Raw genomic sequence first — 23,028 nt, 5'->3', positions numbered from 1 at the left:
ATTAGCAGCTCATCTTTCAAATTCTGTTTACTCTCCCCGTATGGTTTTTTTTCTGAGGCTTACGAACAAGCTCTTCGAGCCAGACACTGCAGTTGTTGCTGCACTTGGTGCATTGCGCGATTGTTTACAGGATTTGAACTTTGCTCCTTCAAACCAGGTAATTCACCCGAGAGCCAAGAGAGTGTTCTGGGGTCATAGGTGACACTTTTACACTGGTAGATTTTTTGCTCATTTCCAGACCTTTGGTGCTGCAGGGAGCAGGTTTTTTTCAGTAAGACTAAAGAGACAGACGCCAACATTTCCGGTTTATTAAACAAATATTTTGTTTTATTTCATTGCAACCACAATTTCGTAGACACAAGAAGTAATTAATTTGTCTCCACTTCCCTTTTAGTACTAATAATGATTCGGTGGTAGGACAGAACCATAATGGTGTCATTTCAGATAGTAAAGTCATTTTAATGGGTTACACGTTGTCAAATCCCTGTCAAATACTCACGGTGTACTTCTACTCTACTGCTACGTTCCCGCAGATTAACTTTGTTTCACAGACACCCTATTTAAGAGCATTTGCAGTTTCATCCATGCATGTTCAAGTATTTGTAAAAACATCGTTTCGCGGTTAGTATCAGGTGTTTGCAGTTTCCTTCAGGTCACCCGTTACTTCCTGAGGCCACGCTTGCTTCTGCTGCCCTTTGGTCTGAGAAGAAAGTCAAAGTCAGCTGATTTAACGGGGCGTTAAATTAGCCGGCACAAAAAAAGAAACATGATGTGACGCGAAGGCACATTTCAGGGGTCCCGACCCCCAGGTTGGGAACCAGTGCTCCACAGAGACACGCACATGGAGCTTATCACAGCTGTCTGCTGTTGTAAGGGGATTTGCTACCAAATTGTTTCTGCTATCTTTATCTGCTGTTGCTACCCAGGTACTGGATCCCTGTAGCGTTAACACACACACATTTGTACCTTTTAGGTGAAATCAATGGTTTTTTAATGGTTTGGTTTGTTAATGCATCATTCTGTTTAATATTTTAATGTTTCCACTGATATAATTTCATGAAATGAAATGTACTTAGTTTTCCCTCAAAAGATGAACTGCATGTTTTGCCGAAGGTATTATTCTTTTGTTACGTTTTGCGCGTTAGAAGCAGTGAAAAACGATGATGCACTGATGTGACTTACACTTTCTGATGATCACTGACCCGGTTTCTCAGCACTGTGATCTGTGGAGATAATGTTTTTAAACGTGTTGAAATCTACCTTACCGATGCAAACATTTTTCAAATATCGGGCCGTAAAAGTAATGTGACTTTTTGAGAAGATGCATTACGTACACATGGCGTTCAGATACCTCACCTCATACTTTTGCTTAGACTGCTTATCCTGAAGTTCAAATTTCTCGGCCTCCAGCTTGTGAAGCCAGTCCCACAGTTCCTTTGCTTTTTCCCTGAAGCGGACAAGAGGCCGATTGATCGTGCGAGCGTGTATTGGAATGAAATGAAAGAGATGTTTTTATCTTTATTTTACCTGAGTTTGTCCTCTTTCATGTGATCAACATCTAGCTCTTTGCGTCGCTCATTCAGAATCTTCTTCTTCTTTTCTCGCTCCGTTAGTTTTTTCCCGCCGGGCTGTGTCTGCTGTTCAGGAAGAGGGCACATGAAGCCATGTGCACGTGTCACATATGCAGAATGATTGGGTACTTTTAAAAGATAAGGGGAAATCTCCTCACATTGTATCCAGTGAAACTCAGGTTGGACAGAATCATCTTCTTCCTCGCATCGTCGTCTGCTTTCTTCTTGGCGTCTTCCTCTTCTCTTCTCGCTCTCTCTTCCTGATGGAGAACATTATGGAAAGTTTGGGGTAGGACATCCAAAATGCACTACAAGACACGTAGAAGGTTTCCATCCGTCCTGTTTTGTTATTTGTCCTCCTAATTCGTACATTTAATTTGTTTTGCCGCTCTTTTTCTCTCTCGGCCCGGATCTTCATCTGCTCTGCTCTCTCTGACCTCCTGGTCTCCTGGAGTAGAAAAAATAAATTCAAGTGTGAAACAATATGATGCAATCTGGGGATTTTCCATTAGAGGCTAAAGCGTACGATGCGATCCGTGAGGCCGATCAGCTCTTCTTCCTCTTTCTTCCGCTTTTCAAAGTGAGCGCCGATCAGCGTGTGGAGCTCGGTCAGGTCCTTCTCCATACGTTTTCGATGAATGTCCTGAAATGGTGGCAAGAAGTGGAAATGCGATCAGTCAGCCCTCCCAAAAACTAGGCAGCTCGTCGGTGCAGCCTTGATCGGTGCTGAGATGAACTCACATCAAAGTCCACTTTCTCTCCATCTGGGATTTTAAGAGGTGCCAAGCCCGGCACGAAACCAGGCCTGAGGACAGAAACATGGAAATTGTTTCCCCTTCCTTTGTGTCACACAGAGAATTTTTAGTTTTCAATTTAAGTTTTAGGAATACAAATGAACTCTGTGCTTACTTTGACCTGTGCTTTGCCTCTTCTGAGGACGCACATGAAAGAAAACGCAAAGCAAGATCTTTAGGTTACGAGGCAATGTATTCAAATTATAAAAGAAAAGTGCAAAGACCCACAGGAACATTTTTCTACACAAACACATCTTTAATACCTGCTTCATTTTCCTCAGAATTATCTGCTGAAAGATGAGAGCGTCAGTGCAAAGTCAAACATTTGACGCACAAAAGAGCGTTTTGACCCCGAGGAAAAGGGTCACAGCCGGGATCTTTATCTTTGTTATCTAATACCGCCAACATTATATACACAACAACATCCTGACAAATAAAAGAATGTATGACCTCAAATTAAGTTAATAGGATCTTTTTTGTTTCTTTTTTTTAAACTTGTTTATTTCAAAGGCGAATGCAATGGGTACAGTGTAATCGCTGATTGACACACGTTGCCAGAGTATAAAGGAAGCTTTCAATAATGAGTTGAACTGTCTGTGCTGAAGATCTTATCCGGAGAGGAATGCTGGTGTGTTTACGGGACACGGCTTTAGATGATCATTACAGATAAACTACATGAGGTCTCCACCCAGTTAACAAAGATCCATTAGTCAATTTTGTATTAAATGTTTTATATAATTGCCAAATGAAACACTGACTGGATTTTCAGCAGATACACAGATACATCAGAGAAATAGTTTAACATTATATTCTAAGACTTATATATGATCCCTATCTAGTTAAAACGGTTTCTCCTGGTACATCAGAGTGTGAATTGTCATGAAAGGTCATGGAGGTGTTTTTTCTCAGATGTTTTTTTTGAGAGAGATTGTTTTCCTTGGACAGCGACAGCATGTTATTTGGATAAAAGCAAACTAAGACTCATTAGACAACATGGTTTACAACCGCGTGTTGCGCGTGTAGCCTTCTATTTACAGCTGGCATGCAAACAGATATTAGGATTAGCAAAACTACCTTCTACCCCTTCCTCTTCCTCCTGCTCGTCCTCCTCCTCCTCTACTACCTCCTCCCCCTCTGTGCAAAGCAAGCATGTACAGTTAGCAAGCAAACAATGTGAAAGTTTCATACAGCATCGATTTCAAAATGATTCCATAGTCCCTTCCAAATCGTTTACCTATTTTTTATGTAAACCAATTCTACACATCTTTTAATTGTTTTTATATTCTAAAATGTTTTCGCTATGTTTAAATCTGGGATGTTTCATCAAGACCTGCTATAGTCTGGCCCAATTTCAGCTGGGATCGGCATTAACCATTGTGACGGCTTCCCTAAATGCGCCGATATCGGCAACGTAGGGTGTTTAGCTTCTTTTAAAGAGAAACAAACACAATAGAATGATAGAAATAAATGAGATTATGTTAAATTTCTGCCATTAAACTCTCAATATGCCGCACATTAGGTCTTTAAGCGACTCTCTAGAAGAGAGAACTATCTGGATTTCACTGGAGCGGGGAAGTAATTGTCACCAGCTTTCCCACAGTTTTAGTTTGTGGTCTGTTCTGTGTTTTTTGTTGTCGACTTTTCTCTCCTCATCGGTCCTCCGTGGGCTAAAGGGACACTGAGGCTTTTGGGTTTAGGTAACTCAACCCTTTTACCTCTGCAGAGACGGTAAGCCAACCTGCGTTTAGACCTCTAATGGGCATAACAAATGAAAGTGGGCATTGTGCCTGTGTCACTGTTACATACCCTGACCTACATTGCTCTCTAACAGCGATTCTACTCCACATAAAAGGTCCGGGGGGGGGCAGGGGGCGCTCCGTTTCAGGGATAACTATGCAGCTTCTAGGCAGCCTCACAAAGGAGACATAAATAGAGGCACAAACCCTTCAGCGGTTTGATGGGGATCTGAATTGGGAAGCCCGATCCACGGGGATGTCTATACAAAGCAAGCGGTCTCCGGCCTCAGATAGACAGAGGACTGGCGGGGAGGACAAAGGTCAATCGGGCAGGAGAGCTCAAGGACAGCAGCTGCTTCTGCAGTGGCATCAACGTGCCGAAAATACAGTAGGCTGTGAAGCCAGCGGCTTAGCAGGCGCAGTGTGTTAAGCAACGATAAATGCAAAGCTCGAGTGCGTAAAGTGGGTAACAAAAAAACAACAACCAGCGTCTGGAAGTTTAGATTTAGAAGCAGTTTTTAGATATTGATTGTATTAAAGTACATCACCATGTGTGTATATATAGGAATACAGTATATAAACTATGGCAATGCACTTCACAGGTGTTAAACACGCGCGGGGTCATTTCTGCATGCAGTTTATACACAATATGGATGCTTTATGTTCACGTGATGTAGTGATGTGACGTGTAGCATCCAACCGGTCCGACTGAACCAGCAGCCTATTCACCACACTTCAACTGCCAAGACTCTTCTGGAAACAAGAAACCGACTTACGTTTCCCCCTAAAAAGAAGCAAAAGAACAAGAAAAAAAAAAAAGAAAGAGCACACCAAACATATTGTGTTACAATCGATTCCAGCGGGGGCCGGCGTCACTTCGTCATTATCGGAAATGATCCGTCTACTCACTCGTCCGTGGCGTCTTCTGTGTCAGACATGTTCAGGCTGCAGCACCTGCACAAATAACTCCAAATATCAAAGGAGGCCGAGGAGTGGCCCTGCCCCAACAGCAGCCTGAGGTCATAGGATAACGCTAAATTGAACCACGATAAACTGACTAAAAACACATGGGAGAGGAGGGAATAAACTCACCCGGATAGTGCGATTTGCTCTTTAGACTGGACTCGATGGGGAACTGTACACTGTGCCCTCCTCTTTGGGCCATAAGCTTTTAAACCCAGTAGTGGATCACATGGCGCCGAGCTACCCATGTCCACAATGGGTGGGCACATACCTGCAAACAGATGGCAGATGGCATTAACTAGAATGGGAAAACTGAAATTCTCCGTGGACTTGCATTGTCTATTTTTACACGGCTGGCCAGCGCAGGATTATTCTCCACAAAAAGTTCCAGTAACTCAAGTCAGGTAGACAAGAGGAAGGTTAGAAATAATCCTTGTAAACCTCCTCTTGTGTGCAGCAAATACACAGAGAGGGTGTGTGTGTGTGTGTGTGTGGGGGGGGGATTGACAATCATTGGGATGCTGCAGATCAACGCCACGTGCGTCGCTCAACGGCATCAACAAACGGCAACAGTTGATTTCCCCCTAAACTTGATGTTTACTGGAACTCAATTGTCAATGAGCATTATTCCCACAGCAGGTTGCCATGGGAACGGGTAAAAAATAAAACGTACTTCTTTTACCAGCGCCGTCTCCTGCACCTCGCCCTTAATCTCTGCCCTGTCACGCAGTAACGTGCCGTAAACAACACCCTTTACGACCATGCCAAGTCTTTTGATACTCCCTCGCTGTTGACATTGTCTTCAGTTCAGACCCCTCCGTTGGGATTATGACTCATCACATGTCTCTGCTGAGCCAAAATGGGACTGATCGGATGGAGTTCCCCCTCCACCTCAACTATAGCTTGTGCACCGATGGTTTGATGCCTTTTTGAAGTCTTTGGGTGTTAAGTTGAAGTTAATATTCCTTTTCAAAAGCTCTTCTATTAGTTTTCTTACATGACTGTATTGTTCACTTTTTGGCAACTATTAATGTGAGCAAGAGGGGTCCACTTGGCCTCCGCCCACAAAATGTTCCTTAAAGATGCACTTGCCAACAAAGGGGACACTTAAAATGACCACAAAGAAATATCTTAATGATCTTAATATCTTAAATATAGATTTCAGTGTCTCCTTGAAGGGATTTTTTCACATTCATATCTGATGCAGACATGGTGCTCTGCACATGTTATATTTTTAATGCCTAAAGAAAGAGGTATTTGTGTTTGAATGTAAACTGCTGGTGTCGCTTCATCCATTGAGGGCTGCAACAAAACCAAAAAGTGGTAGAGAGTCAATCTAGCATTTGGCCTCAACCACTTTCCTTTAATCCAACTTTTTCTTTTTTTTGTGGGTTTGAAACCTCACCCATGTGGAACGTGAGTCACATAAACAAACAGAAAGCACGTAGAGCTGATACTCTGAGAAGAAAGCTGTCCCGAGAAGGATCTTCATTCTGCGCCAGGATCTGCTAATGAATATAATCTTTACAATAAGCTCTGGATTTAGTTAGACAGGAATAATACAAGTATTCAGTTTGCTGAAACCAGTTGATCAGTGAACTGATCATGAACTGATGCTGACACCTTGTGGTAGAAACATCTACATGCGCTTTATTACTTATCTGTATGTTAGCTTCTTTAAATCCGTTAAAGATTCAAAAGGATTAATATGTATAGAAGTAGCTTAATGCAGAAACCTCAGACTTACCTCAAATATGCTATAAAGCCAAAACAATTAGTCAAATTGACACAGTTTCAACTTCTCAAACGTGAGTTTTTATTTTTCTATTTGCACTTTGCTGACTTCATCTAAAGAGCTGGGAATCATGTTTTAAACTGTTTTTTAAAATATAGATTAATGGATAAAAATGATCACCAAGTCGTATTATAGTAAGTGCCAATGTCTAGTACAACTTTGTGCAGCAGGTTTTTGTTGTAATTTATTCATTTGGTCAACCCTTAATATAAACATTCTGCCCGCTTATCAATTCCCATTCAAACGGGGACCTGTTGTTGCAGGACAGATGTGCACGAGGGGAGCTTCCTGTCCTGAAGAAAGATTTCGTCCTCATGGAGACTCCAGCTGTCACTGATTCATGTCACCGGGCTCTGATTGCAGGTGGAGGGCCCACCGTATTGCATTGGTGGTAGTCATACTGCTAATCTTTTGTATGGGTTGAGCTGTTGGTTTGGCGGCCTTTGGACACGTTGATGCTGTTGGGTGAATTATTACCCAACTTATTGCTGTCAGGCCTTGTGTGTTGCTGTTTAGCATGTTGTTTTGCTGATTGTGGTTTAAGATGCTTTCACATTTGTCAGACATTTTGAATGCTAGCTGTGTTTCTGCAGCAAAGAACAAGATAATATGTTTGAAAAAAATAAAGAGGAATAAATAGATTTTGGAAATAAATATTTTATTTTTTCCTCTTTCACATGTATTTTTTCTATTTTTACAAGCTGCATTATAGCAAGTTTATTTTAGTAATAATGAAACCAACATATAGAAAGTTTTCAAAAATGTAATCAACACAACAAAATCTCTCAAATATTCAGAAAAACATCAGAGTTCATGCACTCATTATTTGTGCTGACTCTGCACTTTGACGTCTGTGTCTCCCCACAACCGACGTTCACAGTCTTTCTCCTTTTGCTGCGTCGAACATCTTCTTGCGGCCCTCCATGCCCGACATGGCCTCCACATTCTTCCTCCAGTCGCTCACCTCCGCCGTCTTCTCCTGCACAAGCAGAGCAACAACAAGACGTCTCGCGGTTTGCTCTCAACGCATTCTGCTCATTTGCACGCATGACATTTCCACTCTTCATGCAACAAGCTCTCTTATTGTGTGTTAATTTAATCACGATATCTCGACCCTCGCACGGCTGCTTTTCCTTTTGTTTTGGAGAGCCGAGAAAGGAATAATGTTTCCACAGGCGTCAAGTGCAAATGTGCAACATAAATCATCCCCATGGGAAACGTCTGTGCCCAAGCTGAACGCCGTGTGTGTGATTGAACAAATCGGGGCTGGTGTCTTCTGGCTGAAAGAAACATCTTTTGTACTTTCCCTGAACCCACCTTTTCTGTGTCCTCCTTCTTGACCGATTTGAGATTAGCTCGCAGATCCAGAGAGACCTTGTGTTTGGAACCCAGGAGGGAGCGCAGGATGGCATCCGCAGAGACCCTCACCCTCCTCAGGCTGGGTCTCTTGAACTTCCCCCGCAGGTCCACCACCTTAATGTTCAGGTCTTTGATCTGCGGAGAAGAGAAGGGAAGAAGTCGATCCAGGTCCTTTTTTCTGCAGATGTGATTGTAGAATCAGCTGAATTCTGTTTATCTTTTGGTGGTCGGTGGGGAAACGATCAAAGCTGTTCATTGTCATTTTTTCCATCCGGCTCTACCTCTCTGGTGTTGTGCGAGACTTTGGCTTGAATGTCATAGCGCTCCTCGTCCACCACGTCTATTTTGGCATGCAGCTCTTTGCATAATGCCTTAAAAGAGAACAAGAGGAGGTGGAGGTTCATTTTGGCACCTCTTGAGTGATAAAAAGATCATCATTTCAGGGATTCAGTTATCAAGTATGAACAGCTCTGCGGTCGCTGTGATCTTCCACCTTCAGGTCGTCTAAGGACATGCCAGCGATCTCTATGGGCGGAGTCTTTTCGTCCAGGTAATTTGCCTTCTGCTCCTCTTTTTTTTCCATCTCCTGCTCCAGCTCCTCCTTGGCCCTGGCAAGCAGCAAGCTCTGAAATACCAACCGTTTGATTAATTGTGATGACGCAATCCGTGCAAAACACAATGAGGACTCACCTTCAGCATGAGCTTCCGAGAGGCAGAGATTTTAGATTTTCTCTGCAAAAAAAAAAATACATTTAAAAATATATATATTTTATTGCACCATTTTAGTAGTCCAGGGAGAATCTCATAATAATATGTGCATTTGTTAAATTATAAAATTCCTTAGTGAGTAATGTCTTGCAAAGTCTTACCTCTGGTCTGAAGGAAGCAAAAAGAAAGAGAGATGTAGCGTTAGAGTTTAATTGCATGTCGTAAAAAACCTTTATTGATCTAATCTAAATCAAATCATATTTCAGGATCGGTAAATGCTGGGCAATATTTCAGTACGATAATTTATCGTCTTTTAAAGGAATCTTCTTGTGATGAAATCATATAATGAGATATCGTGATACACAATAACATTATTAAAAATGATAAACACACATGATTTCAAATCTTTTAGGTAATATAATACTAATAATGATAATGAAAGTCTGAGGATTAGTCTTCATCTGCGTGCACGCTTGTTGTCAAAATATTTATCATATTTCTCCTCTAATTTGACTTGAAGCTATGAATTCAGTTTATTCTCATTAGTTTTCCTTTTGTCAAGTATAAACACCACAAAACAAGATTTCAGAGCCCAGCTCTACTTTCTATAGATAAATCTTTTTTTCTGAAACTGATTCAAAACGAAACGCAGTCCACTTACGCTTTCTCAGGCATCTTGACTATTTCAGTTCCCCCTGGAAGACAAAAATAAAACACCCAAGTGCTCAGCTGTAGGGACCACTTGGGACCCCGATGGGTCTTAACTCTGCTTGCCCGTGTAGTGTTGCATGAATGGAAATATGAAGAGTAGAGTCAAATCGATCTTTCGAAGTTGTTGTCTCATGTTCGCTCCGTCAGATCAAACCCCATCACAGGACCCGATGGAGCGCGGCAGCCTTACCTTTGTGAGTCGATGCTGTGGATGCAGACGGACGCAAAGAGATGGAGGGGGCAGCCAGCGAGAATATTTATCTCCCGCTCCCCGTTTCGGCCCTCCTCTTTATCAAAAGGAGACTTAAATAGAAACGCACACACCCACACAAAGGAGAGGGGTGGGTGGTCTCAGGTCGACATTGTGTGATGCTTGTGTTGTGTTGATAAATCAATGCTTTCTGCTTCTTTATATTATGTGCGAGCCTTTTGGATACACAACTTTCCCATCAGCAGCCAGTTAGTTCTTCATTAGTTTTTCCTCTCACACAAGTACAAACCATTTAAATCTCTACGCTGGATCTTTACACTCTAACGCACACAAGTTTCCTAAATCCTACCCGACAGCTGATGTGTTCAAGCAAACGTGAACCAAACAGCTTGTCTTGTTGCTTAGGTCGATTATATGAGATTTTCTCTGGCTACTTGGCGTGATGTTGGAGACGTGCCCCCCCCCCCCGCAGACTGCAGGGCCCCGACAGGGCTGATTAGGATAGTAGCTGCAGGCGATGCTAAGCTGAGGTTTTAAGGCAGGAATGCAGTTTCCAGTATACATTTAGCTAAGGGCCAAAACTAAACATAGACAAAGCGCAGCGCCGTGTGATGCTGCCACTCTTTGAATCGGGGGCCCCGGCTCTCGTACTGTGTGTATGTTATCTGGAGTTTGCTGTTGTGAAGAACGTAAATGCTTAAACACGCGCTCCATCAGGGTCGTGCAACTAACCAGCTCAGTCGTTCATTTCTTCTTCCTGTTCAGGACGCTTTTGAAGAGATTCTGAGGGTTGAACGTTGCGTAGTAGTGACACTCGTTCCCCGGAGAGGTTGACGGGAGATGTAAGTTTCTCAAACATATCTTTTTATCAACAAAAACACCCCGCGGCGCTAACATTAGCAGAGTACGTTAGCACACCGTCAATTAGCGTCAGCCCTTTTGTGCTATTTCTTAATCACTTTTAAACCCACCATCCAACACGTTTCCTTTGAAAGCTGAAAGGTCAACTTCCCTGTAGATTAATATTTTGTTTTAGCTGTTATTTAAGGCAGAACAGCTTCACCACACATTGGCATAGATTCTTACTCAAGGGATGAACATATACCTCCAAAATATATTCCTTCAATAACTTTTGAACTGAGCTGACGCCGGAGGCCTGTGTTAATCACAAAATCGTCATCATTCTCAAAACTGCCCATGAACTCTTCTGTAGCATCCACAAGGTTTGTTCTCTAACAGGTAACGTATCTGCGTTTACACTGTAAATCATTGAGCTAATAGGAACTCTGTTTAACACATGTGGAGACATGTGTGGCTGCTGGATTGTCTCCTGCTTGCAGAGAAGTTCAGTGGGATAACTGGCGAGCTGTGACCTGCTGGGCCACCAGCCCAGCTATTTATTACACTGTCATGTTTGTATAATGATAATATAATGCGCAATCCCATCAAGGATTCAAGTCGGATTAATTTCTCAGAGCCGTTCTTTTGTTCTCGGCGAGTCAGGACCTCAACGTCCCTGATGCTGATTTGATTTATGACACTGAGATCCAGGCTGTTGCATCGTGGAAGATGATTATAATTCCTCTGTGTATTTGGCAGCAGGATTAACTAAGTGCTGCGTCTATTTGCTGGACAGTCTCTGGAAAACTGACTCATACATTCCGATGCCTAAAGGACAAAATAGCACTTTTATAGTAAGTGGTTTTTAGTCTTGTAAATGTCCTTTGTGAAATGTAAAAATTAAAAGTATTAGTATCAAAATATAGTGTATCAAAAGCACTCATCATGCAGAAAACCCTTTTCAAATAATATCTTTATTGTCGGCCTGTATAATTTTTTTATGATTAATGATGCAATAGTGCGTTCATCACACAGCCGGTGAAAGTGGAGTTTATTGTAGAAATGTAGAAGTGTAGAAATATTTCCGGTTCATTAAAGAACAAAATAGACATTATTATAGGGCCCATGTATTCTGCTGGGAGTCAGGAGGGCCCTCTGCTGGGCGAGGGGCTCAATGCAAGTCAAAGAAACTCGTTGTGAATGTAAACAGGTTTCGGAAGTCGTGGGTTTGAACTGGACCCGACTCACACTGACGGACAGACAGCTGCGGGGCCCCTCGGGGCCCGAGCGCCGCCACTCCGTTTGTTCCCCCAAACAACCGCTGGGCTTTTGCTCTCTATTTTTTAATGCCAATTGGAAAACAAATAACAAGCACGCCCGGCGCCGCCATGATGTCATAGCACCAGGACGGTGAACAGAACAATGGCGTCGGTGTAGAGCGGGCCAGAGCAGCATCACGGGGGCTGTTAGAAAAACGTCCATTGTTTGTTGGTTTGTTTTATGTCTCAGGAAATAAGCGCCTCTGAAGACGGCGGGGAAAGCTTTATCTCGACTGCAACTGACCGATATGGACGTTATTAATCAAACTCAACATTGGCCAAACTTAATGTTACTAAAGTGGAAGTGTCTCTTTTTTTTTGCAGCCAGGGAGCATTTTTTCTTCTTGAGCACATCCGAACACACAGTTAGACTTTAGTTTGAAATACTTGTCATGATGAGCAACGTCATAATCCAGAATCAAATGTAACATACGAAGCAAAATCTGCTGGGTGAAGAACAAGCTGTGAGTTGTGTGCCTCTTTCATTCCTCTTTGCCTTCAGCTGGGGTTAAACGGGCGGATTAAAATGCGCTGGATATCGACGGCGGCGTCAGAGCGATGATGCGAGTCCTCGCTGGGTTCGAGGCCTCGAGCTTCACTGCGAATGAGCCAGAGCTCCGGCACCCTGACCGAAGCCGAACCCTTTGGGACCGAAGTTCTTCGCGTAGCAGCCTGCGGAGGAAATGACAAAGGCTGAAAACATCTGGTTTACACAAGCCACGATGAGACGTGAATGAAGATTCACTCTTTGGCAAAAGGTCAAGAGGTGCTGCATCTTGTTGTGGGTCATCTGAAGCAACATCTTCTGTGCTGCAGGTTGGAGGTCATCCAGATGTGACGTCTCTTATAAAACATCTGCATGCTCTCTAATGCAGTATTGTTTTATTCATGCAATTGTTTCCTTCTTTTACAAAGAACCTTCAGAAACAATTTCTCACCAGTGATGACAATTTTTGATCTGAAATATGCAAGCAACATATTTCTGAAGGTCCTGAAACATTATCACATGATCCCCAATAGTATATAGTTTGGTCTATAAAGTCCTTTTCTGTTTCCTGAAGCTGAAGGTGACATCGGGTTCTTACTGTCACACAGGAAATAAGAAAATCCACAAATCTTCCTATCCTAAAGATGGAACGAGACAAAGTGGATTAGATTCTCTGCCACACAGACCTTTGCAGAAGATCTCCCCGTCTCTGTCGGCCAGCGTCGTGGACTCGAGTCCTTTGCCACACTTGGCGCAGCGAAAGCAGCCTTTGTGCCAGGACTGATGAGAGAGCAGAGAGTTCAGCCAGTATGAAAAGAAAAGGACACCAGCTCAAAACCTTGATCACGGCAAACGTGGATCCTTCTTACGTTGCCTCCTCCGACGACCTTCTCGGCCGCGTACACTGTTCTCCCGCATCGAGGACACACGTCCGGGCCTCCTGGTTTCTGGGTGAACTTCGAGGCGTTGGGGTTGGGGTTGTTCGTGGGCCGATGAGGAGCTTGCCTGCGTAGTGATGAAAAACAAAAGAATGTGCAGTGTTTGGCTTTAAGCTGATCTCAACGGGGTCACAAAGGAGGAGGAGGAGGACGCGATGCTTCTCTCACACTTCAGGCTTGATCCCAAGTCCCTCCCCCGTGTCCATACTCAGGGTGCCGGCTCCGCCCCCGAAGCCGTAACCTTTAGGCCCGTATTTCTTGCCATAGCACGACTTGCAGTAGATCTCGTCCACGTGGACAGCCACTGTGGTGCTGTCTAAGTTCTTCTTACAGACCACTTACAACAAGAAAAAAAAAAAAAATTAGAAATTTAAAGCCAATTCTTTCTTTACTCTCACGAGCATCACTACCACAGACGTTTAGCTGTGACGTCTCCTCAAAATATGCGTGACATCTTAAAGAAGCCCACATTGTGCAGCTGGTTGGGATAAAACCCCCCGAGAGGAGGAGTATAAGCACCTTCCTCAGCCAAATAAGGAAGACCAAACCTTTGTCACATGTCTCAACTGGGTCCAAATAAGGACTGAGACGTCTCAGCCAAACGCTGCAGATGCTCACTTTCCCACCCTGGTGCCGAATGCTCTGCATTCCAGCCCCGGCACTTCCAGTGATTCCGGAGTCGGAAAGCAGATTACCTGAGAGCTGTGATACTTACTGCACAGAAAGCAGGACTTGTGCCAGCTCTTCCCCTCGCACTGCACTTCCTCGGCAAAGTAGACGGTTTTCTGGCAGCAGCCGCACTTGTTTCCTCCGCCGAAAGGCATCCTGCGAGCTTTGCAGGGTCAGAGTCAGCTGAGTTCATTTTTTCATTCACTGTATACACAACGCCTGTTCTCTGGAGTTCAGTGGTGAGATCAGTGTGCAACCACTGAGGCTACATGCAACAATACCTATAAAAGGAGAGGCTGCAGTTTGCCGCATGCGGCTTGTTCGTTTCCTTCAGAGGACTGAAGGGACGTTCATCCACGATTGTAAAATGCAAATTTTAGCTGCGGCGCTGCTCAGATAGCACGGTGCTGTATTATCAGCAGTGTCGAGCCAGAATTTCTTAAGTATTTTTATGGCCACGACTGCACGTGACGAGGGTCGTCATCCCTCGGTAAAAGTCCCCAATCGCCCAGATTGCTCTGGATGAATCAAGCATGTTAACGGTCGTGCCGTCAGACAACCCGACACGCTACCATACAGATGTTCTACACTCATGTGACCCTTTAGAAAATAATAAATAAAAAACCCAGTTCGGGGATAATTTCCGTGCAGCCTCCAGGTACGACGACAGGATCACCACGGAGCTTTTTGTGCCACGGCCCCTTTTTAAGGTTGTATCTCATCTGAGGCCTTTCCTGATTTTAGAAACCGTTTTTATCAAAGACGACTGGAGGATATTTTACAGTCGTTTTATAGGGATTTAAATAAAATGTAACTTTCTCTTATGTGAAAGTTCTCTTATTTCTCTGCTGCTCATGTTCCATTGATTTAACCAATATGATCCCTAGTAAAAAATCGTCACACACTAACATTACATTCGTTTACATGTCTAGATACAAACAAAGTTTTTTTCTGTATTGTCATGAGTAAAACGAACCTACCTGTGAGCGAGGTGACAGGTTGATGATCCCTCTGTGCTTCAGGGAAAGAGTGAGTTGGGGAGAGACACTGGTCGGAGGAGGAGAGGCAGTGGGAGGCTGAGAGGACGCCAGTCTGAACCGAGGGAGGAGCGTGACACAGAGAGGGAGTGGGGGGAGAGGGACATGAAGGGAGGAGACGCTGGAGAAAGTATTCATTGATGGCGATGTTGGGAATCTGTTGGGGACCTAAATTGAATATTGTTCTTATTTTGCACTGAAAGCTCAGCCTGTCACACTCGGTTTGTTTTAGAAACAACAATGCATTGCACAGTTCATAAATGTTGTTATTAGGGACTTTATAGCCACGTACTGACCAACCATCAAAAGGGAAACCTTGTATTGCTGCTGTTCGACCACACCTCGGAGCTCCCCGCTCACTTTTATTTCTCTTTGAAATCAAACCGCTCTGTGAAAGCTGTTTAGGAATGAACCCAAAGTGAAGTCTCATCCAACTGTGACATCATTCATTCATTCATCTGTCTGGTATCTAACGAGTGAGACGCATGACTGGCGGCATTGAGGGCAGATGACTGATTTGGCGAGTCAAGAGCATTCCGTTGTTTAAGACCAAAAACCACTTTGTTGCTTTGTAGCTCAGTTTGGGTGTCGTTGTACGGCTGTATTTTCTTAACATTGGTGGAACCTGAGGGAGGAAAAGACTTGCAGTTCCTACATTTCAAATCTTGTCCAAATATGGACCTTGTTGAAAACTGACACGGCTTTAATGGAGTATGTGCCACAAACATGGAGCCTTGTTCTGATCAGCCAGAGGGGAAGTAACCTTTTATTTCATAATAACAACGATATCTGTTTGAGATTCTTGCTCTTAACCACATCTGACATTTTCTCACGACTTGTCTGCAGGGGGGTGTGAACATCGTTTGTTGGACCAGTGTGCTCCCTTCTGATTCACTTCGGTGTCTCCGACAGCCGCTAATAAAACGGAGAGCTTTTCGCCGTGACATCGAGAGCGGACGTCCTCGTTATTGTGTCCACTTTGAGGAGAAAGGCCTTACAAGGGCCGTGCTGAGAGCTCACTGGATCACGCAGTGCATGTGTTGGCGTCAACGGGGCAATCACACGTCTGCATCGCTAGTAATGTTAACCTGACACGCGTTTAACGTGTTTCTGACATCTCATCCAAAGTGAATGACCATTTGTATAATAAGAAATTAGCAGTGGGATTTCTTTGTGTTAACTTTTTGCTTGCATGGACTGGTGAGGCTTTCAATGTTGGAAGTTCAATTATTTCATTTCAATTTCATTCCACTGAATGTGGTGTAATTCAGTCACTGCGATATTATTAATTCGTTGCTTTTGCCGGTGCGTGACACAGTGGCAACAGCTTCTGCACGGAGAGCAGCGTTGGCATTTTACTGGTCGCCTCCTCCGCCGTGACATTCAACAATTGGGCGAGCGGGTGGAGGGGTTAGGGGGGGGGGGGGGGGGGGGGTTCACTGTCACTCGCGCTTTACTAGATCACATCCCACATGTGACCTCTGCGTTGTGAGGGGTGGCTGGCTGCCTGGTTACCGTAACTAAGAAGTTAAGAAGGTAAAAAAAAATAAATAATCGGATGTACGGGCGCTTGCGGCTGGGCTCAGATGTCTCCTACAGAAGAGCGCGCCGTGGAAAGGTGAAACTGATAAGGAGACCCAAGGTCGATACGAGGAAAGAAGTAAGAGCCAGAAGAGAGTGATGCCGCTCGGTCCGCCCGCCCGCCCTCCCTCCCTCCCTCCCTCCCTCTCGCCGAGCCCTGCAGGCTCCTCAACATCACACGAACAGACAATGATGAACTCAAGAAGCCTATTTATAGATTGGCCGACACCAGCCCTCTGTTTCTGCTCTGTGGACGTCCGCCGTTGTTGTGCATGTGCACATGTGATTATGCTCATGACAGGGAGGGAGAAGAGAGGAGAGGAGTGACAGAGACTCAGTGGAGTTAATCCAGAGGAAGGGGCGGAGGAGGAGGAGAGGATAAGAGGCAGGGACGAGGCTTTGAACCATCCTTCAGGCTACAGAGGAGTGCTGATTGCTTGTTGGAGTCTCATACAGGAATTCAGCCCTGTCTTTTTTCTTTTTTTTTCTTTGCATTTGACCTGAGTGGAAGCCAGGACTCCTCCCGTGCAAATGATCTCCCCTTTGGCAGCGTTTTTTTTCACAGAAGCTTTGCCAGGTTCTACGGTGAGGAGGAAGAGCTGGAGGAGGTGAGTTGACTTCATGTGTTTGAAGAGCAACCAGCCGTCACCACGTTGGTGTATTTGGCTGTTTGCATGCCGGCGCTTAGTGTTAAAGCCACTGCGGCTGATGCGTTCTGCTTTGGCTTATGCTCTCTCTCTCTCTCTGTTTTATTATTCCAGAATAATCTAACGGAGCTTCATTTTGCAATGTTTAAGTCCATGTAATTGTTGGGGGTTTAACTTTAATGTGGAGCTGCAACGATTAGTTAATTAATGGATCTACAGGAGATCAGCACTTATCATTCCAGTAAAAAGGCAAATAATATTTGCTTAATATAATGACCTTTGACATGAAACCATTTAATCTCAGTCTTCAGACTCACGCCTAATAAAAACAAGATATTGAACTCGGGCTTTGAGAAAACTTTTTTCTGACCTTTTATGGACCAATCAATGAATTAAGAAATGTATCAACAGTAAAAATTAACCAAAGAAATATAATTTTGTATTAATATGTGAATGTTGGATTATTTGGTCAACAACCTAATTAAATTATCAGTAAAGCTAACGTTGATTCTACAGTCCAAGCTGCATGGGAACATCAAAGCAACACAAACATATTTGTAATATTTCACATCCCATTATCCGTTCATCCAATAAACATCACTGGATGCATTTCAGGAGGGGGGCTGGGGGGGAGGGGAGGGGGGGGGTAATTGTCTTAATGGCACAGCGAGATCCAACAAGCAGCAGTTGTCGATGTTTTAATGTGCTCTCTCTCTGCTCCGCTGCACGCTTCCACTTGCAGCCAGAGGCGAAGAGATGCAGTTTCCTGAATTAGTCGGTAGAGGTCCCGTACGGGGAGAGATTATGTTTGAGTGATGCACAGACACACCCTGATTTATTTTTCCCTTCGCGGCTGTCTCTCTGGCGTGCTCTTCTCGCTGAAGGCCGCGCTGAAGGGTGATGAGGTTTATCTACTGAAGCAGAACGCGCAGAGCGCATTGGAGGGTGAAGCGCACTGTTAATAGGCAGTGAGGGTGCAGTCGGCTCACTCGGGCCGCTTGTACCTGCGTGTGAACCCACTCATTCTTCATCTCGCCACCTTTTAATTAAGCTGCAATTATGTGCGAGAGATGTAATAATGCAGAAAGGAATGTGTATTCTTCAAGGTCAGACAGATAGTTTGCAGTGTGTGTGTGTGTTTGCAGATTAACTGCACATTTCAGAGTATTTCTGCGTCCAGCCAATGCACATCTTTGACTGTAATCCTCACTTATCGGCTGTCTGTGACTCAACACGGGCTCTAATTTCCAAACTGCCTCCAGTCTTTAATCTCACAACATGAGCTCCTGCAGAGCGATTTAACCGCAAGCCGAGGCAATTTGCTTGAATTTGCAAAAGGGGAATATAGCGTGACCCGGCATCAGATCCACACACGTAGCCATGTATCCTCACACCAGCGTGCACGTTGTTTCACTGCTCTCTGCGCACTCTAAGACAACGGTCACATGTCCTTGGCCTCCCCAAATTCTCACCTTGTAGTGCGATTGCGAGTAATTTTCTTCATAACACACGGGAGGAGGGGTTGTCTTCTTCACAGTTGTTAATATCCACCTCAGAGATTATAAGAGGGGAAAAGCGTGTGTCTGCCCACGCTGTCACAACATCTCCATCCAGTCGTTCTTTTTTTTTCCCGGGCTGACACCTCTGATTCGGCTTCTTTTGGCCCAGATTCCCACCGAGGGGAGCCTGCGCCCCTGCAGGCAGCCAACTACAAACGTGCAGTGACAATTCAAATCAGGTCTGGTTCACTGGGCCTGGCTGTGACTCAGGACACTGAGCACCAAGCGGAAACGGTGCATACGCAATCCGCCCCCCTCCGTCACAGCGGGAGAGCGAGAGAGATGATGTCGTTTTATGGGTGTTTCACCAGGTGTGTGTCTTAGCTCGGAGCAACTTGGCAGTGGAACAGTGCCAGGTTCCATTTGCAAGTCAAAGAGAGAGAGGGAGAGAGACCATGGGAGAGGGAGCGAGAGAGAGAGAGAGAGAGAGTCGGCTGAGTATTCCGATCCACAGGCACCAACTGCAGCACGGGGTCTGTCGGGAGCATTGTTATGCAAGCAGTGAGGGAGCAGTCCCACTTTGATCCAGGCGTCGGACGGAGGCTGGGATGCTGCGGCGCCGCACGCTGTTTGAGCTGCTGTTCTGTCAAGCAGCGTAACGCACGGAGCAGCTCTCCGTACTCTGCAGAGTGGGAACGTGGGAGGGACGGACTGATGGAAGCCCCGCTCCTCACTCAGCTTCCATTGCACTTGTGAATACTAAGTTTCTATCAACCACATTTTAGGTAAGTTTGAATTCCTGGTTGAATAGTGAGAATGTGTTATTCTATGGTTGACTGATGAGCAGCATGCAGCTGCGCCGTTACACTTCTAATTAAATGGACTTGAAATCATTTTTATTGATCTGACCTTTCCATTCCCTCTGATGACCTTATCGGCCAAAAAAAATCAGACAGGCGAGTATCCCACAAATTGCATTATACTGTTGTGAAAGACCTTTAAAAAGATTATATCCTGGGGTTGACTGGGATATATTGCATCATATGTGTGACTGCAGTCCGACACAGAGAGGCCAGAGGGAAGCAGGACTCCGTTTATGGCTGCTGAACTGAATCCTGCAAAGACTTTGTCCCGCGCTCGACTTTGATGGTCCCTGCCGGTGACTGGGAGTGGGAGTCATGTGCCCAGTAATTGTCTGGGATGTACTGCTGAATCATACCAGTGTGTGTGTGTGTGTGTGTGTGTGCTCGGGGCTACCACTGCTTTCGGCTCATTATTCACACTACTTATCTCCTATAGCGAGATACGGGGATCATACATGTGTTGCTGAGTCATCAAAGACTGGAGTGTTTTAAAAAATGTGCCGTTTGATTTTTCAATAAAATACCTGCTTTTGCAGATATTCATCAAAATAATACATTTTTTAACCCTAATCTGGCAGAAGATATATACGTTAAAGCTTCCTGCTCTAAGCACTATTTTGTATTAACAGTTTATATCATTGCAATTTGTGTTCCCATGGTGGCGACCAAAACAGAACAAAAAGAATTTGGATTAAATTTCATTGGGTGACCAGAAATGCAACTCCAAATGAACAATTCTGATGCTAAATCAGCAGCAGCTGTTTGCTAACATATAAACTATATATTTGAATAATGTTTACTTGTTCCGCTGCCAGCAAATGGTCGAAAAATCAACTTGAGAGGGAATTTCAGAGGATCCCTGCGCTCGATAACCTTCTGGGAACCATAAATATCCGTCAAAATATTCCCGTCCGTCTAGCAGATATTTATCAGTACATTTGTATGTGTATAGAATGTAAAGAAATCAATTCAAATGCATTCAAATTCTACAACGGGTACTTGACCGTCCATAACACTTCACTGTGGTTGGTGCTTTAAAGTATTTAGTTCAATACCCCGCCCTCATAAATTCTAAAAGAAATCCAGACCATAACGTAATTCAATTCTAGATAGGGAGTGCACGCATGGCTATGGGCATACCACTAATGGCGGGTGATGTCATTCCCATTATAGAGGATCTGTTTTGTGTGCAACTTGCTGCCCTTTTGAACTTTACTTACTTCAGTGTCACTCTGGATGACGATGTAGACAACACAGAAATAGTGTCTTGGGGTAAAACAAACACTATCACGGTGGTGTCCAAATGCTACCGAGGGCATCATGTGCTCCCCTTTCATTTCCAAGACACTTTCAGAAGCTCTGCATACATGAAACAGATGCTTTGTTGACTCCTTCTCATGAGAGAAGTACCACTAAGAGCTTTGTGGTCACGTCGCACGACTGCGCCGTAAATCAAACGCTGATTTTAAATTACACGTATCAAAATGATTATTATGGTTATAATATTATAGGGCGTGCATGCACACGGGTTCCATGATGCTCTGTTCTCAAATGCCAGAGAGCATAATTTTCAAAATGCGAGCTTTGTTTTCTTGTAAATGCCACGTCTCAGTGTGTCCCCATTCCAAGTGTCTCCTTGTGTGTGTGTGTGTGTGTGTGTGTGTGTGGTTTGTGTTTTTTGGAGAGTCTGGTCTTGTCCACGGACACGCTCCAGCTAACCCGAAAGGACAGACTCAGAAAAAAACCCTGATTCATATTTTATGTGTTTCTCACGAAGCTGTTATACAATGTTTGAGTGTTCAGAGCAGAGATTTGTCGGATTGGATACGAAGACGCGAGACAAGACGAAGGGGACCGCTCCCTTGTGCAGAGGTGCAGAAGTCTGCCTTCATTTCTGAGTTGTGATGTTTCGAGTCTGTGACGGCTGCCGGAGGCCATGATGTCAAACATGAACGCTTTTGGGAAAGAATGTCAGGCCGGTTTCATGCTGGTGTAGTTAAAAAAACTAAACATTTTAGTTGCTAATGAAGTGTTGTCAAATCTAAGGTGTTTGTCTTGTAATATGTACAAAAAAATGAAATAGATAATTAAATGCGTGTTTCTATCGGTCCTCCTATATAAAAATGATTCATACTTGGGTTTGATACGATACACTATATAACTTTAGAGAAATTGTCTTCAGTCTCCAGGTCATATCTTTTGATTGACACATCGCAGACAACTGCACCTCCTTGGAGAACTGACATTTGAGTTCGGACCCCCCCCCCCCCTCGGGACCTGAAGCTGAGGCTGAACCACACATTGATGGAAGGACACACGGGGCTCTTGGTGATACCACTGCTTGGACGAACTCGGAGAGAGAGGCTGCATGCGAATCCTTTCACAATACATGGATGCCATTTAGTTCGATCTGCGGCGGCCATATTGGACCTCCTCTGTGGTCGGTGTGTCTGCACAGCTGACTTTGATTTAAGTTCAACCGGCTCAGAACCTTTCAGGGAGGATAAACATAGCTTTGAAATCCAGGTATGGACAGTCATGTCGTGGAGGAAATCTTCACGGAGACCGAGTTATGTGACAATAGGTCATGGATTTTACATTTGTTTCATGGGAAATCGTTGCATGCTGGGTTGAAATGCATTTAATGTGACTGCTGGTTTGCGTCCGCAGCACGTAACAACTCACTTCCTAAAAGCAAGTCTGATAGATGTAGATGATGCAGACAGACGGAGAGGGTCAGCATTTCAGTGGGTCAGTCTTGGCTCTGCAGCGTTACAGACTGAGCTCAGTGGTGCCACTGAGCGCCATATGCACGCAGGTTTTCACTCCAACCGTTTAAACAGGTTTCACAAATGAATTCCTCTCCTTCTGGCTGGAGATGGGTGCATACGGTGCAGCGAATGGGAGCCTGCGCGTCTGCCCTGCGTGTAGTTGTGCTGCAGCAGCCGGCATGCAGAACTGTTTCCCGTCTTCATCGATTAGAAATGAAAAATGTACGCGCCGGCGCCCCGGCTGGCTCTCGAGACGAGCCGACAGCTTTCGGAAACGAGAGGAGCAGATGCTCCGTGTGTCACAATGACTGACAGCTGAAGGAAGGACTCCTATCTGATGCTGCCATGTAGAACATGTGTGTACACGTAGGTGGTCATGGTGTTCATCAAAAACACGGTGTCTACGGTTGAACACGTGCCACATTTTGCTACGTTTCACTTTGAAATACTGCGTGTAAAGTTCAAGCTTTCAAATATTTAAAATAATAGAAATGAACAATGAAATTCCTGGAAAGGTGTGATTTCACCA

General features: G+C 44.4%; 4 protein-coding genes across 13 annotated transcripts in view; 1 reads left to right on the top strand and 3 right to left on the bottom strand.

The window, feature by feature from the left end:
* Nucleotides 1-298: 298 nt before the first annotated feature.
* Nucleotides 299-5,517, bottom strand: LOC120834742 (troponin T, cardiac muscle isoforms). Of its 3 annotated transcripts, none has more exons than XM_040202980.2 (13): nt 5,194-5,517; nt 5,011-5,055; nt 3,440-4,885; nt 2,629-2,655; nt 2,481-2,502; nt 2,313-2,376; nt 2,098-2,214; nt 1,942-2,019; nt 1,730-1,831; nt 1,528-1,637; nt 1,357-1,447; nt 1,183-1,223; nt 299-700 (listed from the first exon to the last, which is right to left on the bottom strand). In XM_040202980.2, the coding sequence occupies exons 3-13, from the start codon at nt 3,549-3,551 to the stop codon at nt 661-663; spliced, it is 804 nt and encodes a 267-aa protein (XP_040058914.2). In that variant the 5' UTR covers nt 3,552-4,885; nt 5,011-5,055; nt 5,194-5,517; the 3' UTR covers nt 299-660. The 3 variants fall into 3 exon arrangements, with proteins under 3 accessions (XP_040058914.2, XP_077949036.1, XP_077949035.1); XM_078092910.1 differs by having other exon boundaries at nt 1,528-1,634; XM_078092909.1 differs by having other exon boundaries at nt 2,629-2,652.
* Nucleotides 5,518-7,496: 1,979 nt separating this feature from the next.
* Nucleotides 7,497-8,971, bottom strand: LOC120834744 (troponin I, slow skeletal muscle). The gene is made up of 5 exons (XM_040202983.2): nt 8,909-8,971; nt 8,712-8,843; nt 8,500-8,589; nt 8,177-8,353; nt 7,497-7,838 (listed from the first exon to the last, which is right to left on the bottom strand). Exons 1-5 carry the CDS (start codon nt 8,915-8,917, stop codon nt 7,734-7,736), a joined length of 513 nt encoding a protein of 170 aa, XP_040058917.2. The 5' UTR covers nt 8,918-8,971; the 3' UTR covers nt 7,497-7,733.
* Nucleotides 8,972-11,641: 2,670 nt separating this feature from the next.
* Nucleotides 11,642-15,212, bottom strand: csrp1b (cysteine and glycine-rich protein 1b). Of its 2 annotated transcripts, none has more exons than XM_040202982.2 (6): nt 15,082-15,212; nt 14,148-14,257; nt 13,601-13,769; nt 13,364-13,499; nt 13,181-13,274; nt 11,642-12,679 (listed from the first exon to the last, which is right to left on the bottom strand). In XM_040202982.2, exons 2-6 carry the CDS (start codon nt 14,254-14,256, stop codon nt 12,603-12,605), a joined length of 585 nt encoding a protein of 194 aa, XP_040058916.1. In that variant the 5' UTR covers nt 14,257; nt 15,082-15,212; the 3' UTR covers nt 11,642-12,602. The 2 variants fall into 2 exon arrangements, with proteins under 2 accessions (XP_040058916.1, XP_040058915.1); XM_040202981.2 differs by having other exon boundaries at nt 14,148-14,264; nt 15,082-15,205.
* A 1,843-nt stretch (nt 15,213-17,055) lies between these two features.
* nav1b (neuron navigator 1b) overlaps nt 17,056-23,028 on the top strand; it is a 54,628-nt gene continuing 48,655 nt past the window's right edge. For 5 of the 7 annotated variants that reach the window (XR_013453308.1, XM_078092877.1, XM_078092875.1 and 2 more), the window contains exon 1: nt 19,509-19,650. The gene's annotated coding sequence lies outside the window, so the exon portion shown is untranslated. Of the gene's footprint in view, nt 17,328-19,508; nt 19,651-23,028 lie in introns of those variants that run through there. The other 2 variants (XM_078092873.1, XM_078092872.1) reach the window with 1 other exon arrangement.

This window comes from Gasterosteus aculeatus, chromosome 17 (assembly GCF_964276395.1).
Source record: "Gasterosteus aculeatus chromosome 17, fGasAcu3.hap1.1, whole genome shotgun sequence".
NCBI classification, from domain to species: domain Eukaryota; kingdom Metazoa; phylum Chordata; class Actinopteri; order Perciformes; family Gasterosteidae; genus Gasterosteus; species Gasterosteus aculeatus.
Note: the sequence above shows the minus strand (reverse complement) of the source record. Positions and strands in the feature narration are given on the sequence as shown.

Excerpts from the sequence above, each read along its gene's own strand:
- LOC120834742 (XM_040202980.2), bottom strand. The coding sequence starts at position 3,551 with ATGAAACTTTCACATTGTTTGCTTGCTAACTGTACATGCTTGCTTTGC. Across the intron at positions 1,638-1,729 it reads TGAGTTTCACTGGATACAAT|CAGACACAGCCCGGCGGGAA; the intron begins GTGAGGAGATTT and ends CTTCCTGAACAG. Across the intron at positions 701-1,182 it reads GTCAGTGATCATCAGAAAGT|ACCAAAGGGCAGCAGAAGCA; the intron begins GTAAGTCACATC and ends CTTTCTTCTCAG.
- LOC120834744 (XM_040202983.2), bottom strand. Across the intron at positions 8,354-8,499 it reads TCTCGCACAACACCAGAGAG|ATCAAAGACCTGAACATTAA; the intron begins GTAGAGCCGGAT and ends TCTTCTCCGCAG. Across the intron at positions 7,839-8,176 it reads AGAAGGAGGACACAGAAAAG|GAGAAGACGGCGGAGGTGAG; the intron begins GTGGGTTCAGGG and ends CTGCTTGTGCAG.
- csrp1b (XM_040202982.2), bottom strand. The coding sequence starts at position 14,256 with ATGCCTTTCGGCGGAGGAAACAAGTGCGGCTGCTGCCAGAAAACCGTC. Across the intron at positions 13,500-13,600 it reads CTTGGGATCAAGCCTGAAGT|GCAAGCTCCTCATCGGCCCA; the intron begins GTGAGAGAAGCA and ends ATCACTACGCAG. Across the intron at positions 12,680-13,180 it reads CGGGGAGATCTTCTGCAAAG|GCTGCTACGCGAAGAACTTC; the intron begins GTCTGTGTGGCA and ends TTTCCTCCGCAG.